This window comes from Pungitius pungitius, chromosome 2 (assembly GCF_949316345.1).
Source record: "Pungitius pungitius chromosome 2, fPunPun2.1, whole genome shotgun sequence".
In the NCBI taxonomy this organism is placed as follows: domain Eukaryota; kingdom Metazoa; phylum Chordata; class Actinopteri; order Perciformes; family Gasterosteidae; genus Pungitius; species Pungitius pungitius.
In genome coordinates, this window is record NC_084901.1 from 12,137,490 (window position 1) to 12,155,975 (window position 18,486).

General features: G+C 43.0%; 1 protein-coding gene across 1 annotated transcript in view; it reads left to right on the forward strand.

The window, feature by feature from the left end:
- Window positions 1-18,486, forward strand: part of mpped1 (metallophosphoesterase domain containing 1) — a 61,567-nt gene that overhangs the window by 33,860 nt on the left and 9,221 nt on the right. Inside the window, exon 5 of the mRNA XM_037461197.2 lies at window positions 16,635-16,750. Within this exon, the coding sequence (XP_037317094.1) occupies window positions 16,635-16,750 (116 nt within the window). The remainder of the gene's footprint in view (window positions 1-16,634; window positions 16,751-18,486) is intronic.

Sequence of the window (18,486 nt, forward strand, 5' to 3'; positions counted from 1 at the left end):
GTAGCAAAGTAAAACGTTGTTGACAGACATAGGTTTTCACACAGAGATAAGAAGAAGAAGAAGAGATGGTGCCCATCAGCCTGTGCAGCGACAGTACTGAGTGCAGGCCCGACCCGAGGTCTGCCCTGGCCCACACGCCTGAATGTGCTCCCCCCATGTGTCCCTCAGGGTTGAACGAGATCTCCTTTGTCTCCTTTGCAATAACAGTCATACCTAAATGAGACATCAACTCACCCACCTGTTCCTGCACACAAGTGCGCACAGGGAGGCTCATAGGCGGTGCCGGAACCGTGTGCAACCATCCAGACCCGTGAGCATCAAGCACTGATCCCGATCCTCCGCGGAGACCCCCCTACTCTGTGTTCGCCTACCCCTCCGCTGGTCGTCTTCCTCCAACCACCCTCCCATCCTTGCATCCTCACATTTTCACACCTATCTATCTCGATTTTTTTCTTCCCTTAAATAACTGTGCTTTGCCGGATTAGCGTGCTATAAATGTTTTTTTTCCAAGCTGCCGTTCCTCCCGGTGAGAGTCGTCTCCGGCGGGAGCTCATTATCGCCGGGCATGAAGTTGACTGCCAGGGTCCCGGCTGATTTGTCACATCCCAGTTCCCTACCACCATCGAGCCTGGCAGATTGGGGGTGTTTTTGGGTGATCGGGTACATGTTTGTCTGTGTGCGGTGGTTGTGGTACGGAGGGAGAGGTTGTCAAGAACTGCCTGCTTTGGGCGCAGTGCTCGTTACCGTCTTATTCTCTGACTAACTCTTGGCGGAGATGGGCGACGGGGAGTCACGTGTTGCGCATTGACAACATTTTCATGTGCCGTTTGTCATGCGGCTGGTATTGTTTACAGCGATTCATGCAGTTTTTGTTTATGGCTTTGTATTGTGCTGTGAAATGGAAATGGTGCCCCTGCAGAGCTTCCTCCACTTACAAGATGTATGAGAGGAGAAGGAGGAAATCAGCAGAGCAGGCACAGGTTTATGACTCAAATAGACATTTTTCAGGCTTTATCAGAGCGGGTGGTCATTTTGTTCGTAAGCTTGTCAATGGCTTTAACGAAGTATTTTTTGTCAGCAGGGTATTTGCTATGTTTTATGTTGATGACAGGACCATCCACAAATGACGGTGCTGGAGTGAGTTGAGTATTGTGCGGCTCCTGCAGGCCCCCATCAGCCTTTAAAGTTTCTTGTATTGACTAATAAGACAAAATGGAAAGGAATTGATGAACTAAAGGAAGGCCTTGGAAGCGTTTCGTTAAAAGTCCTTCAGGGGTAATTCAATATTGCTCCTCTCCAATCCAAACATCAAGGCCTCGTTTCTTCCATGCCTCGACCAAAGCGGCCCAATTTGTGTCCTTTTATTTCACCAGAAAATGTAAAATTGTCTAAGAGTTACAACACTGACATTTTTTTTCCCAAGGAACAACTGAACCAAATCAAATATTAGTGTAACGCAAAGTATGGCCCAGTATGGTTCATTGACCTAATGAAAAAAGCCCAATTGATTTAAATGACCAGATGATCCCAATTAGGAGGTTATGATAATCACTCAACTATTTTTTCCTTTTGCTGATTGGTAGAATATAAATGAGATACTCCCACTGTCAGCGATAGATAAACTGTGGTGATATAAAGCGGTAGGAAAATAACTGGATTTTCAGCCACTTTGGGGCCCCAGAATTCCAGGGCCCCTGAGATCTCCAGCCTTCTATACTTAGAGAGTCACAGGGGGGCTGGATTCAATCCCAGCTAACATCAGGCAAGAGATGAGGGTACACCCAGTCAATTGCAGGGCAGACATAGAGACACACAAGCGTTCGCACTAACATTCACACGCCTACGAGGCCATACCAATTAACTTGACCCCCAGAGCAACTGTGGACTGGAGACACGGTGAGAACATGCAAACTCTGCCCACTTAAGTGTGGTGAACACCTTGATCACCCCGGGGAGCCACTCGCTAAAGGGTTAACAACATTCCGCAGCTGCAAGGCTTTTTTAAAATTGTAGTCAACTTTTGATAGTCAACATGATCTTCATAACAATATGTTTGGTTCATTGATAGCTTTCAGATTGATATGATAATTGAAACAAAAAAAGATGACCAAACCGTTAACAACCTTTTTACCCCAATCAAGCTTTTTGTTTTACATGTGATGTGATTTTTTGTCTTGTTTATGTTTGATCTACCTTGACTGAAGGACGGCTGTGTCTCCGTCTACAGTTCAAAGCTAAATAAATAAATAGTTTGACCACCCTCCCCCCGGCTAGTGAACTGAGGATGTGACATGAAACATTGTTTCCCTGGACTGTTGGAATCGTTTTTCAATGTTGTGAAATCAGACTCGACCGGAAAGCGTTAGTGAGGATGCAGTGGAGAGTATGAACATGGGACTTGACTATTCATCTGTCACTAATCCTGTGTGTTGCTGCTTTGCTCTGCATCCTACTTCACCTCTCTCCTCATTTCACCTGTCTCTGCTCTCCCTCTTCGCATCGTTGTCTTTGTTTCATCTCGTTTTTTTAGCCTCCTATTCCTCTACTGCGCCGTCATTCTCTTTGTCTGCCTATCCATTTGCTCCTCATCCCTTCTCTTCTGATTTCTTTTTTTTTCTGCACAACATACACCACGGCAGACTTACTTTGGAAGCCTCGAGGAGACTGAGACCTGCCAGGTGTTTGTGTGTAATTGACGCAGGCCTTGAGGTGTGATATTTCAGAGTTTGAGCAAACAAGCAGATTTTACAACAGAATGGATGGATGGATGGTGTAGATGGAAGGATTTAAATGAGAGGAAGTTGGTGTGATGGTGTTGCAGTTTTTGGAGGCAGCTGCCAGTGACAGCAATCACTCGGGGAACGGATTGGGAATTGAATCCGTCTGAGAAGAGGAAGGTAGATTTTTTTTACCGATGTAGTTTTGTAGTTCCCAGCTCTGGTAGGAAAAACTTTTCCTGCTGGAAGATTATTAAATGATTTACAATGCAGTTTTCCCCTAACACCTTTGTGACCAGTGTGAAATCATTGAACAGGACATTTATTAAATGCTTACAAGCATGGAGCAGAGCTGAAACACACACAAGTCATGATCCAAGGTCACTCAACGGATTCTTCCTTTGGCTTCGATTTATATAGGCTTTAGGTATCAGAATCTGTGAGCCCTCCATCTAAGGAGGGGTTGCTGAATCAGCTTCCAATGGTCACTTCCACATCACAGAGAGATAGAGCATTATCATCGATGATCGTAGGACGTGGAAAAGAACACCTAGTTGTCTGGATCAGCTCTACATCGGTCACATCCACACCAGGGGAAAGATAGCATTGTCATTCGAAAGATGGGAGACACCACCACCACAACGACTACGCCTGCCCTCCCCCGTTGGCAAGGTTGAAAGGGAAACACTGCAATGGAAACAGCTTAAAGGGATAACGTCGGGCCCAGTCAAATTGATCACTATTTATCAATAATAAATAGTTCTTATAACTGATGTTTTTGTATCTAATTGACATTCTAACATTTCAAAATAACGTACGACTCGAAGTGGGCATTACATCAGAGTGTAAAACACATCATCGTTGAGAGATTGGATTTATTACTTCAGTAAACATTGTAAACATGAGTTTATAGTCTCAATCTAGGCTCAAGTCTTCTTCATTACTGCAAGATGTCCATTTAGAGTTAAACAACCCATAAAGAGCAGTGTGTCTTCTGGTGGCGCTTATTGTGATTGACAGGTTGCTGCTGCTACCAGAGACGTGTATGGCCCCTCTACGTCACACCTAAGAATATAGTACAATTACAAGATGGCAATGGCAAAATAGCCTAACTCATAAATGCCAGTCCTCAAACCACTGAGTGACATCAAAATTATTGGGTCAAATTTTTAGAAACAATCTGAGATTAACCCAAATTCACTTAGTTTGGCCTGTATTTCTTAACATTTTGAATAAAAACTAGAGCTGTCAACATAAAAGCATTAATTCATGCAATTAATGTGGCAGAGATTAATGCAAAAAAAATATTTTAACATAGTTCACGTTTGTTTGTTTACTCCCGGTTTAACCGGAAGTTGACCACGGCACTAGTTACATCGAGATTGTAAAAACAGGCGCGATATACTGCAGAGAACTGTGCAGAGGAGTTACTCCGCTTGTTAAACAGAAGGGGGGTGAGTGGCCAACGGTGCACGTAAAGCCCCGCTATGCTAAGCTAGCTGCTAGGCTACTTCCATCCCATCATCTAATGTTACCCTGCACAGCACACAGTCTGCAGACGACCACAACTGTGTAACTAATAGGCCGTGGTTTGAACCTGTCCTGACTAAATGTGGGGAGATTGTTGGCACTTCAAACACAGCCGTTCAATTATGGAGAGTTGAGAGCAAATTGCACGAGGACAGCAGGAAGAGTTGCTAGTTCAACATGTTCCACCCGGTGGAATTCTGCCACCGAGATGATCTAATGGCAATAATTGGCCGTTCGATGGGATTTGCCCAGCTTCTGTCTGTGTAATATACTGTCCAAGTATACAGTACAGCACACACACAGATATATGGAGCTTATGCGGTAGTTCAAGAAGGAAGACTCCCTTTATGCCACACGTAATTTAGGTATGCCTCAGCTGGTCTCCCAGCATTAAGCTATCAGCGGCTGCGCCAGTGTGGCCCACCGGATGACCTTGCTATTGTGAGAATTACAGAAAGGCATTGCATTTCTGTAAAAGTAGTAGCTATTCCTACAAATTCCACTGGGGATCGCACTCTGTGAGTGAGAATGTGCGTTAGACCAGGGCGACTATGTCGGTGCCGGTAGATGTTAAGGTTCTGAAGGCCCCTCGAGGGAGATCACACTACGATGAATCAAAAGAGTCACCTGGCTCAAATTTAAAAATTAAAAAGTATTTAATAACTAAACAAAGTGATAAGGAATACAATTTACAAAGTGAAATACAATGTGAACAGTGAAATACCTTGCAAAATAGAGAATTCTCAGAGTTAAATATGACTTATCAAAGCGGATGCAGGAAAATTCAACCAGTTCTTGTCCCGGTTTACTCCCGGGGTGTGTCTTTTGTGTGCATTTAAATGTCATTGGCTTCTCCTTCAAAGTGTCTCCTCCTGGTTCAACCTCTTCACATTCAGGTGTGAATCTGCTGCAGTAACCTGAAACCTCTCTGTCTTATCTCTCCCTCACATTCCAATGCATTCTATGTAGAAACATTTGGCTTTATGCCTCAAGGAGTGAATGTAACATACATAGTTTGTCTTTAATCGTATAACTAGTACACTTCAATTACAACACAACATATAAGATCACAGTTCTTCATGGTTCTTCACAGTTTATGTGGTGCAATACTCACGATATTTGCCTCACTCGGCTGTCTTGCATATCTAATACCTGACAGGAGCATCTAACACACTCAGTGTGTGTGTGTGTGTGTGTGTGTGTGTGTGTGTGTGTGTGTGTGCGTGTGGTGATGAGAGTGAAAGCAAAGCACAGCTGTGAGGTAACAGGTTAGAGAGGAGCACATACCCTAACCCTCTCTCTTGCTCTCACACACACTTACAGACGGTCTTTACTGTGTGCTAACACTGTTTCTTTGATGAAGCTCACTCGCTCCATGTGTGTGTGTGTTTGTATAGGAGAGAGTCAAATAGACAGTCCCCACGTTGACCAGGATTGACATGATGCTTGGACACACTGAGACAAACTGAACCCAACTGGGCCCTCGTCTGAATGTGTGTATTTGTCTGTGTTTGAGTTAATTTGCATCAGCAGACAAATTATTGCGTTTATTGTAACACAACACCTTGTCTAATCCTTCTACTACCTTTTTCTGCTCACTACCTCACTGCACTCACTGCTTACCTGCAATTCAATCATCTGAATTTTTAACAATTTATCAAACACGCATAAATATTTAAAGTGCAAAGTTGTTGACTCCATCCTGCCGCAGGAAATTCCAGATTAAGGCATCCTTTGCCGGGATGAAAAGATGACATGAGACATATCCCTCTTTTGGGAGCCCAGACACTGGTGGTGGTAGAGAATAAGTTGCTCCGATCCTCTGACACGCCGGGTTGTCCTGCTGATTGGAGGTGCCAGGGCTGGTGGAGGGTTTCCTCTGGTTCTTGCTGAAATGACAACGGACGGCAACAGAGAGGAGAACAGCTTTTAACGTTTGACAGCACTGATCGATTCACGGAAACGGTGCCCATGTCTGGTGGGCTAGTACTCAACAAGCCCACCCCCAATCAGCCCTTGGGAAAGGCGCAGACCTCTCCAGTCTTCCTGACTGGATTCACGCCCAAGCTTCATTTATACCATGACAAAGATCTCACACACACAAACTTTAAATGTGCGTGGGTCCTGGAACCAGCCGTGAGTTACATGAATCATGTTGAGGGCCAACATGTCTCCAATCTGCCTCTCAGCAGAGAGGTGTGGGGTTGAAGACAGTTGCTGCCACACAGGAGGAATCAAGGTCAAGGGAAGGGCATATAAAAGGAGTTGTGAACTTATAATCTGGCCCCGCTTTGCCTTCTCTGTCTCTCCTGTGTTTCCAGCCTCCCCTGACCTCTGGCTTGTTAAGGCATCTGTCCATAATAAAGAGGCTCGCCCAGCGGCATGTTCAGGCTGCATTAGTAGAATAGTAACTTGTCATTGTTTTGGCATTATTGTTTCTATTGGTCATGATAATACTGTACACACAGAAAATACATTTAAGAAAAGAACACTAGAAGTCAGACGTCTGGCTTAACCAATGTTATTTGGAAACGACAACCAAGGTGAAGGTTAAACTCATGACACCTGTCTATTGTATACGTCCAACACTGTTTGGAGATCCTCTTCTTTCTTCACATACGGAACGTCCTCACTTCCAACTGCGGCCCCTTTTCGCTAAATTAGACGGTCTGGTCTCATACATTGTGTAGCATTACCTACGGTAAATAATGCACCGTGATCTGTAGCTGTCCCAGAATCTGTTTTCATGTGTTATTGACGTAATCAAGAATAAGGAAGGATAACGGAATCAAAAAAGCCTACACCACGCCAGAAAACCAGATATTTAAACCAAAACACTGATCTTTTCCATAGGTTTGTTTACTATACTTACCTGAGGTCCTTGTGCACGCACGCACATATGAGGATACCACCACCACTACCACCCCTAGCAAAGAAAGCAGTGCTCACTAACTCCACTAAAGTTGATCGAGCGTCTTGCTTTGTGCCGGATAGCATCTGGGCGCCGACAGGGACGCTATAGTGCATTCAGGTGTACATGATGAACTTTGAGGGTCAAACTGTTCAAAGTGTCCTCCTGCCATCTGGTGGATCTTCTTTTTTAATTAACAATGATTCAATACTTCATTTTGACCATATGGCCTTAGTATCAGTCATGGAATAATGCAAGAATATGAAAATGTTTCTCTTAATCTAAAAAGAATAAATGGTTTTATTGAAATTGACTGTTGTCATAGTCAAAGCAAACTATGACAGCACTAAACAATATTCTAACCTTACACCCTGACCTCCTCACTGCACTGGGAACTTGTGTTTGTCAACCATAACAAAGGATCCTGGTCTACTTTCCATTGCCGCCACCACGTAACGTGCCATTAACGGGTCATGGCAACTTCACTCATGTCTTTGTTAAATCAACTGCCTGATTGGTTGCACATTCAAATGTCGCTCCTTCCAGGTTGTCTTTGTGACATACCTCTCTGCCTCCAGGCATTTTGTGCCCTTCCCACATGACTCCATCTCATGGGCGAATCTGAAATCCCTCACTGACCCGAATATTACATTAATTGAATAAACATTTAGCATGAATCTTCTTCATGGGAAAATAACATAGCATGCATAATATCATCATTATCTAATAACTAATACACTCTAATCATAAGATATCTTAGATCATTATGTTAAATTAAGTTCATATGGTCCAAAATCAAACAGTTGCCTCCTAGGGCTTTCATCACATCCTCTGCTCCTAAACGCCCTGACAGGAGATAAAACCTAAAAAAAAAAACATCATTAGGGAGAAAATATGGAAGAAATCTATCAAGAACAGTTAAAGACCCTTTTCACAGGCTGAACATTACTGGGTGTCATGTGTACAGCGAGAGATTAATCTAACATTTAAATATAATAACTAATATCTATTAACACACAACTAACATTCTACCACTATTCATGATCACACATATTATAATTTCTACTACATGGGTGGCTCTGCTGCTTAAACCTAACAGTATTCTTCAGCAGATTGAGTTTGCCTAGTTGTCATGGAATTGCAGATTAAAATTTTAAATTTCACTCTGTGGAACATTGTGACATCAATTTTGTAAATTGAGGGTTTGCCATTTAATTAATACAAAGAACATTTTGTGCAACCCTAGCAAAGTAAAGTGAGTGGTGAGCTGGGATAGATATGCTGGATGGTGTTGGGGCCACAGACGCTTAGACACACAGCGACAGTGATAGGGGCGCTGCAGGCAAGTCTCCAACACATCTCTAATCCTCCTTATTGTCAGAGTCAGATATACTTTGGCTCCCAGCACTGCTACCGTCAATCCCTCCTTTACTACCCAATTCCTTTTTCTTCATCTCCCTCATCGTGCCTTCACCCACAGCTTTCCCACTTATTTCCTCCATCTCTACTTTTTTTCTGTAATATTATGGAATGTGTCTGTCTCCCTGCTGTCATTCAGTGTCTATGTCTTGGTGTCTCTCTGTATTCCTGCTGCGAGGATCAGCCTGCTATGGCAGGCCGACTCACGCATGTGTGTGCTTGGCCCTGCGATTAAACATCAAAGTGTGTGCGCAAGCGGGATAATCCGAAGGGGTTTGTCTACAGTGGTTTTCTGTGGCAAAAGAAATAATTAAAGTGAAGATCTGTCTTCATGCAACATGCCAAACAACTTGTTCAAACTCGACCCCCCGCTGTGCCGAGTGGGCCGATGGAGTGAGACTCTCACATGCTGGCTATGTACCACCATGGGCCATGTGCACATTTTGTCTCCTGGTGTCCACCAGCGGCTGCAGACTTCTATTTGTCAAACTGGAGAGACATGTCCCCTTTGTGGGGTACAGATCCTTCACCGTTTTGACGTATGCCTTCTGAGAAAAAACGAATCGCCTAGGAGGTCTTGTTACTCTGTGCCGTCTCAGGTTTAAATTCCTTGACTTTGCAGTGAATTGACTTGTCGTCAGATAATACTGGTAAATTGTAAATGGATTGTATTTGCAAAGCTAACTACTCAAAGCTCTTTAACACTGCATGTCATAATTCAACCACTCATACTATGACAGGAACTGCTATACACAGAACCTGCCTATCAGGAACCAACATTCACACACCATATCACAGCTACGGGAGCTATGTTGGGGTTACGTGTCATGCCCAAGGACACATGGACATGCCGCCTAATGGACCCGGGTTCGAACTGGTAATCTTCTAATTGAAGGAAGATCTTGCTCTCCATTGAAGCACAGTCGAATAGCAGCTGCTATTCTTCACTGTTGTGGCAGGTCTCGTGATTCAACGGTATACTTTTTCTTATAATACGGGCAGATGAAATCCAGCGTTCTGATTGGTTGAGAGTGAGTCACAGGGTGTGCATTTTTCAGCGATAATGTACAGTTGTTGTTCACATTGACCCGAGCGTTCCATATCACTGCGCACTCAAAGTAACAGGTTAGATTTTGCGTGACCGTTGACATTTCAGTTTTTAGCTTGGTGGTGATTGCGATGTGAATGAATGAGATGGTGTGAGACCCAATGTTGTTCACATGCACGTATGGGGACTATATTTATCTAGACTACTGAAATGCTACAACTATTTTGTACTGAAAGGCAGCTATTTACTTACTATTTTTAATTTTGCTGTTAACCGTATTATAAAAGCAATAAGGTACTTGAGGCAGTACTTTGTCTTCAATAATGTAACTGCGCATCCGGCCTAACAACACCCTTACATTATTGGACGATAAAATACAGTCTCTCGTACCTTATTGCTTAATTATTCTTCAAATGAATGTCAAATAGCAGTTATTTAACTCCTGTTGGAGGAACCTTGTAGAACTCTAAATTTGTTTTTTCTAAAGCTCTTTTATAATTGTAGAAGTTGTGTTTGGATCAATACAGCAGTCTTGATGCAATTACTCAGTTTGGGTCGTTGCATGCCATTCAAGGAAGATAATGAATTGTTTGTGGAGACAATCATAGCACCTAATTTGTTAAATGGAATTCCATGGCTATTGCACCCTTTAATTCCTCCAACCAAATATGTTAACTATATACAGTATATCCATTCAGACACACTGCTGATGAAGATCTCAACTGATGCTTATCCCTACACATATACTAATGGCTCAGCCAAGAGGAGCATTTTGGGCTTCATGTTCTTGATGACACCTCATCATTTGGGCGGGAGGAGCCGGGAACTGAATATCTCTACTTTGCCCCATTGTACCCTCAAAGCTTTGAAGGTACGAGTTACAAGTGGGCTGTGTAAAAGCCGGCGGAGGACAACTTCTGGGACCTACATGAACCTGCACAATGCTTCAGATTTTTTTAACCCCGACCAAGCTGTTTTATTACCTAACAAAACCTAAACAACTCTCAAAATTGAACACATGGCATTGTTTATTTCTGCAAATTTGATAGAGTGCTATAATGTATGATCCAGAAGCATCAACATGGTAAAGTGACAGACATATGGACGTTTGTATGTAAGGCTGTGGGAAAACACACAGAGATAAAGAGGCATGACTGTGTTTACAAGAAAGCTGCTTTACTGCTGCACGGAAGAAAACACCTTCACGGATGTGTGTGTGTGTGTGTGTTTAAATGAGCCGCTACGCTCCACTCCCTCAACCTGCTGGTATTAGGGTCGTTAAGTCATGAGTAGTTAATGAAATCTAGCGGAGGTGATCACACCGGGTGTTTTCCCTGCGTTAGTGCATGTAGTAATTGACAGTAGATCGGTGTTAAACATTAGCTTGGACCTTGTTACAGTAATCCTATGCCCTTTGTTTCCTAACCTCCTTCTCATTCTTGTCATTTTGGCCACTTTATCAGACCTGAGTTTCAGTACTGAAACTATAGTTTGGCCATATTGTTCGGCGGGTGGATTGACAGCGGTCACGCCCCAGTCAGCCGTTCGCCGATCGGATCGTCAGTGCCACCCCCCTCCTCCAGTCAGTCGTTCGCCGATCGGATCGTCAGTGCCACCCCCCTCCTCCAGTCAGTCGTTCGCCGATCGGACCGTCAGTGCAACCCCCCTCCTCCAGTCAGTCGTTCGCCGATCGGACTGTCAGTGCCACCCCCCTCCTCCAGTCAGTCGTTCGCCGATTGGATCGTCAGTGGGCCGCGTTATCTGTATAACGAACCTAAAATGAGTTTGACACCCCTGGGCTTGGGACAGCCTCTGGTTCATGCGGCAAACAGTGATCCTAAAAACATAGTCATCTGAGGTAAAGTGTCTGCTGCAGACAGCAGGGGGGCAGAAGGGGACTAAGAGTGTTACCCTTTTTAATGCTAAAGTTTGGTTCGTCATCTCGCTGGATAGCCTGAATCCATTTTCGTCAAACATCACCATCAACAGGAAAGGAATGAAATGACAGATTTGGCTGCTTTTGGGGATAACAGCCCGGTACACTACCATAACTTTTTCTCTTTGCTTGCGCCATTTGTTTAACATTGCCGGACAGGAAGAAGATTACCACAACGATTGCATATTTCCAGTAACCGTTCCATCCGGTCAGCTGCTGGTCAGCCTGAAGCAGCGCTGCAAGCGGCGGTCATCCAGACGCACTTCCTGGAGGAGTCGTCAAATTTAAGCTGTGTGCGGCAACAGATGACGTCATGTATAGGGCGCCGTTTGTAAAAGGTTGCACGTTCTAAAATCCGGCGTAGTTTTAGTACATTTAGCATTATCAAATGAAAAAAAAAGCAGGACAATATTCACATGTCACTTTTTCAAACATTTAGAGACAAAATCATGTAAATACATTTAAGAGGTCACTACATTTGAGTAGTGTATAAAATACTCTGAAAACTGAAACTGCTGAGCAGCCTGCAACACAGTGTGTATCACTGAAGGTTTTGCAACGATCTGGCAAAGAGTGGATAAAAGACCGGCTGTGGTTACGATCTGATGGAAGGCATCTGGGTCGACTCGACAGGTCTTGTGGATGAAGTGCAAATCAGGTTGATGTCCCGCCCTTGCCGAGAAAACCCCCACACAAAACACAGGAGGCATGGCCTGGCCACCACAGAAGGAGCGCTTATATTTATAGCTACACGTTTTAGTTGTGCTTGTTGTCGTCCTTCTGTGTTGTAGGTTCTTCACAGCAGGCACCAGTGACACCAGCTGTCACATTACAATCACATAGCTTAGTGAAAGTGTACTCCGCTTCTCCAAAGACTTTTTTCAACTTCACAGGAATTCTCCTACTGATCTTTCCTTGACTCCCTTTGATGTTTTCCAGAGAAGTCAAGGAGAAATGGTTAGGGATGGATGTCAGCGGGTCATTTTTAACCACAGCTAGGATTTGTAAGCATAGGCCCATTAGGGTTTTTGGCTGTTAACATTGCCTCGTAAGGAGAGTCCGACACATTGTTTGAGTCTCTTCTTTTTGACAGCTTCGCTGAGTTTTTCTCTGCTAGGCGCAATTTTCTGGCCGCAAAGCTTTAGCTTCACAAAAAACGGGATGTTGCACATCATTTGATGCTCCATCTGTCATGGTTCAAGGCTGAGTCAGGACTCAATCGCAGAGACTGACATTGGAGACACGATTTAAATTGGAAAAAAAAGGATCTTTTTTTTTTCTGAGCACAGAAAAGAAATAGACGAAAGGAACTCAAAGCCACTCGAACCAGAAGAATCTACAAAAGTCATTAAAGAGACACAGGGGATTGACATGAGCGACACGCACAGGGGAAAGCGCAATGGCAATGTGACAACTGGAGGGGGGAACACAGGGGGGTATATGCGAGTTGGTGATGAGGCAATTGGAGGCAGCTGGGTGGACGGGGCAGGTAAGTAGAAGGAGTGCAATCAGGGGAAACACACAGATAGGAAGAGACAGCCCCACTCACAGCACCATGAATTAATCAATGCATGCGTAGTTTGGCCTCATCACACGAGACACGCCGCTGGAAACTCGTCACATGTAAAACCATTTTGCGCCTGTGCGCTCCCGTCTTACACCATGTGTAATTTTTTTCAACGCACCTAAAATCAAAATTTTCTTAACTCTTATCCGGTGGGAACGGAGTTGGCCAAGAGGCGGTCGTTAGGGATGTACCAGTGACTTTCTGCGTGGATACCAGCAGTGGTTGGCCTGAACAGAACCACAAAGTTATCATCTTTTATATATATATATATATATATATATATTCATCCACTCTTTGCCAGATCGTATATGTATATGTCTTCCTTTGTTGCTCCTCTGTTTCTGCTTCTAGTGTAGTGGCTTATTAATTTATATATTGTGTTGTTTTTATTAAAAAGTGAATGTTGTTCCCTCTGATGTAAATAATATAATGGCCTGCTTCTAAGTGTTTTAGTGCTTCAGTTTTGATGGATTGTTTTGTCATGCTTTGTTGTAAATATATTTGACTGGTTCTTTTTGAGTTTGCTCTTGTTATTGAGTTAATTACAATACTTTGATTATATGCATTGTCTGTTAATTAAGCAGCATCCCTCGTGCCTGTGGAGTTTGTGTATTTGTAGTTTTTGAGCTTCATATAACGTTTTTCTTCACTTGAAATGTCCCAGTGTTACATGAATATGAGGTGTTAACACTAAACAAATAACAACCTGTAACTGTGGGTTATCAGGTTATTCAACTGTATGATGGAACAAGGCTCAGGTAGAAAATCCATGGCCTGCCACTGTATGCCGGTAAATATGGTGGGAACTTACAGAGGTGTACACCAAAGGTTAATGTAAGCATCTTATTACAATTACAAACGACCACATTTTCAACAGGAAGAGCTTCATGCGCCATCAACCCATTTCCCCCAATCTATGTCTCATCTCATCGCACTATGGGATAGTCAATGGGCTGCCCTGTGGCCTGTTGATTGCAGAGACCAGCGGCTCCTCAGCTGAGATGTTCTTTTTAATACAACACATTTTCTTTTATTAAATACTTTTGATTTTAACTTTCAATCCAAGATATCCTCTGTTCGTCCAGTGGTTCTTCATTTTGAACATAACAATGCAAAAAATGAACAGGAACCAAGTATGAATGGGGCTGAGCTCAGGATGCGGCGAGGTACCGTGGAGGTTCATGCACTAGATCAGATTGTAAATCTAAACATCCACCTTTCACACAGAGGACATAACAAAGGATTGTTGGAATGACGTAGGTCCTTTGGTAAACAACGTAATACAGGGAATCTGCAGAAAGAAATGGTTGTTCGGAGGAAAAAAGTCACTTCAAAAGCTGCATATGCTTTCAACAAATGGTTGAGAATGATGTAAAGAAATTGAGTAGATTTAATATGCATAAGTATAGGTATAATACAGACGTCTCAACAAGTCAAGTCTGTAGAGTGTACCTGTTCCCTCTATCCTCATATACATTTCTCTGTGATGAATACGAGTATATTGTCATGGTAAGGTGGCCAGTATTGGAGGGAATCCTCACTCCTCGTCTCCTCTGTCTCCTCTGTGGGAGTAAGTCAGCATCGACCACAGAGCTCATTTCATTTTAATTGAGACGTCCGTGTGAAGACAGACATGAATATTACATTCCACAGGCCTATTAATATGCTCAGGCCAGTCTAAATGTTTTAATATCAGCTGGATAAATTATTGAAACTGTATTCATTCGTCAGAGATCTTTAATCTCTGCTGTTCACGTGATGGAATTGTAATCACCTGCCACAACCAGAATGTGGCAGGTGATTGCCACACACACGTGATTGAGCGCCCATCAATTCCTCCATGCGCATGTAACCCTGGAGTCCAAATTACAGAAAAGGACAAGTGGGAGACACAGGAGACTGTGTTGTTAACAGATGTAAGATGTTCATGCCTCTATATGTGAATACCCAGTTAGATTACATTACATGTCATTAAGCTGACGCTTTTATCCAAAGCGACGTACAATAAGTGCATTTCCACATAGAGATACAAACTCAGTTCTACCCCAAATATATTTATGGAGAAATTAAACACAGTGGAACATCGGTTCTGCTCAGTGGAGGTCTCATCTAAAGTAAAAGTTTATTGACACATCAGTTCCCATTGGCTGTCAATCCCTGTCTATCGGACAGTACCTGTATTGGCTTAATCATGCTTGAACATGAGAGTACAGTTTTGAACATATTTCCTCACCTGTGTTAATATGTGTAACATTTCTTTGTATCTTCAGGCCGGTCTTTCTGTCTCTCCGTCCGTCTTTGAGTTCTCCAAGTACATCGAAACGCACACACACACACCGGATATTATTGTAAGGAAATGCTCAGATCTGATGAGCAGCAACGCGTTGGGCAGCAGCCACAGCGGGAAAGTTGCTGTTTCGAGTGACTGCACCTGGCAATTTAAAAAAAAAAAGCAGATTTTCGCAAAGGCGTCACACGCATACACACATATGCACGCACACACATGCGGCGCATTGGAGAGAAAGATGGATCGCGGTACAGATTGTAAGTGACATGTTCATTTCTTCTGCATCACTCAGAGGCGTAATCAAAAGTAAAGGGACACGAGCCGCGCGCCAACATTATGCTTCTTCATCTTCTTCTTTGTCCACTTTCTGTCCCCCCCGACACTGAGCGTTTGGTGGATGGCCTCTCTTCATCTTGAAGGTCAAACCTCGTGTTTGGATAGTGGGAGGAGGAAGTGTCTTGTGTTGGGTGCAAAAAGAGGAGTGAGATGTCAGATTGCAGTTATCTTTGCTCTCGATAATTTCTCCGAATGTTTTTTTTTTACACACGTCATTCGGGGCCACAACTTCAGGAGGTTTCAGTTAGAGAAGCCAAAGCAAGTTAGGTTCTGTTCAAAAAAAGGAAAAAACGGCTACATAGCTTCAAAGAAACCAGATATTTTCTACCCGGTGCCAAAAGACCAGAACACTACACTTGACAAGATAGCAACTCTTTGCTGTCCTGGCTCCTAAATAGTGGAATGAGCTCTCTGATGACATCAGGACGGCAGAGAGCCTTTACATCTTCTGCCGTAAACCAAAGACACCCCTCTTTACCTTGACTAAAAACACTAATGAATTATAGCACTTATATTGTACCTATAATGGCTCTTATCTATAGCAAGTTGTAAATCAGCTTATTAAATCAAAAAAAATTGCATACATGGGCATACATTTTAACTGACTTAGATACTAATTACAGGCCAATAAGTCTCCACTGTTGAATTGATGATCATGTTTTATTATATAATTATAATTCATTCATTTATATTAACAACGTATTATTATAATCAACAGCATAGCAATATAAGGAGAGGGTGTGATGTGCAACATCTGATACAAAAGATTTAAAGCATCCCAGATGATATTTGTCTGTACTTGCCTCAGTACACCTACCAACATATCTGTTCTTTTTACTTCTTGTGTGTGTGTGTGTGTGTGTGTGTGTGTGCGTGTCTGCAGGCAGCCCTGGTACTACGGATGGGGCTTCAACCTGCCCCGGGGCCAAGCTCTGCTGGACAAGTGGAACCAAATCCCCGACAACACAGACATCCTGGTCACACACTGCCCCCCACTGGGTGAGTAACACATTACAGCACACACACGCCTACATGTAAAGGCGCTGGTGTAGTGCATGTTCACTTACTTTCTTTCAATTTCACCTGAGGAAAAAGGTTGTTATTCGAAATGTTCTCATACTCTAATTATCTTATTATGTTATTTGAATATTTGTACAAATCAAAGATGCATTAATGTGCACCAGCCACTGGTGAAGCAAGATAAAGCACCAGGTGGAGATTGTGTTGCTGCCTTATCAAAAAAGCAAAACACACATTGGCAGGCTGTTACAGTTTATTGATCATCAAGTTCACCTTAAAGTGTTGTTTGTGTTACAGTTAACTATCATTATGTTCTTTATTAATACTTAGCCTAATCCGATCATCTTTTTCCAGTTATATAGAAACTACAATTTCTTGAAATTAAAAATACAAGACAAATGTCAATGCCCAAATATGAAATGGGAAAATCCTATACTCAAAGTAGTGGGGAATGCAGCATAAGTTTGCATCTATTCCCGTCCTCAGTAGAGCCAGCAGAACACTCAATTAACCACTGTTAAAATGTCTCTGCCTCATTAGACCATTTGCATTATGTACCTTTATATTCATAACGCAAAAGAAAAGAGGCACCTTGCAGGCGGAAATCCAAACTCCATCTGTTTGATCAATACACAGCATGTGTTTGGGGCAGAACGAGTCACAGCTGTGTCTTGAAGAAAAGTCCGGATGTCAGTTAATGTGGGTCTCAATCTAATATTTATTCAATCATCCGTGGACCTAAAAGTAGTCACGGTTAAATTCATTGAAATACCGGCAACAGCCTAAAAAATGCAAATCCTCTTTTATATTTAATTTTTTATATTTATGCAACGTGCAAGTATTACCAATACTGGTCATCCCCAATGATTTTAACTGGATGCAGGCAGCCACTGGTAACCAGTGAAAAGAGCGGCGGAGTGGAGTAGCGTGGGAAAATTTAGGAAGGTTAAAGACCAGTCAAGTTGCTGCATTCTGGATGAGCTGCAGAGGTCGAATGGCGGTGGCAGGAATACCTGCCAGGGGGGAGTTACAATAGTCAAAGCGGGAGATGACAAGAGATGACGCCGAAGAGGACGTATTCTCCTGATGTTGTAGAGCTTGTATCTACAGGATCGTATTGTCGGAGAGTTAGCTGTCCAGTGTCACACCAAGGTTCTTGGCAGTCAAAGTGGGCGTCAACACAGAGTTGCCAAAGTTAACAGTCAGGTCCTGGGTTGGAAAACCTTGTCCGGGAAAAAGAAGTAGTCCAGTCTTGTCGGGTTGATTTTTCAGGTGGTGAGCGGACATCCACTGAGAGATGTCAGTCAGACAGGCAGAGATCTGTGCCGCCACCTGAGTGTCCGAGTAAGGGAAGGAGAGAATCAGTCGGGTGTCATCTGCATAGCTGTGGTAGGAGAAACCATGCGAGCAAATGACAGAGCCAAGAGAGTTGGTCTAGAGAGAAAAGATGATCACCGTTTTAGGTTTTTGCTTGTTAAACTTTTTTTTAATTTTATTTAGTAATTGAATACAAATCCAACCTTGAATGATATCAATTAGTTAATCCAAGACAGTGTTAACAATTAAACGGGCAACTTTGTTCTTAAAAAGTTGGGCCCTGAGGTCAAAAAGGTTAAGAACACCAGGGCTACACCAGCCTAAACATAAAGATACGCTGAAACCAAAGAATGAGTCTATGGAGCAGAACTGGAAAGTTGGCGGATTGTAGTTGCGAA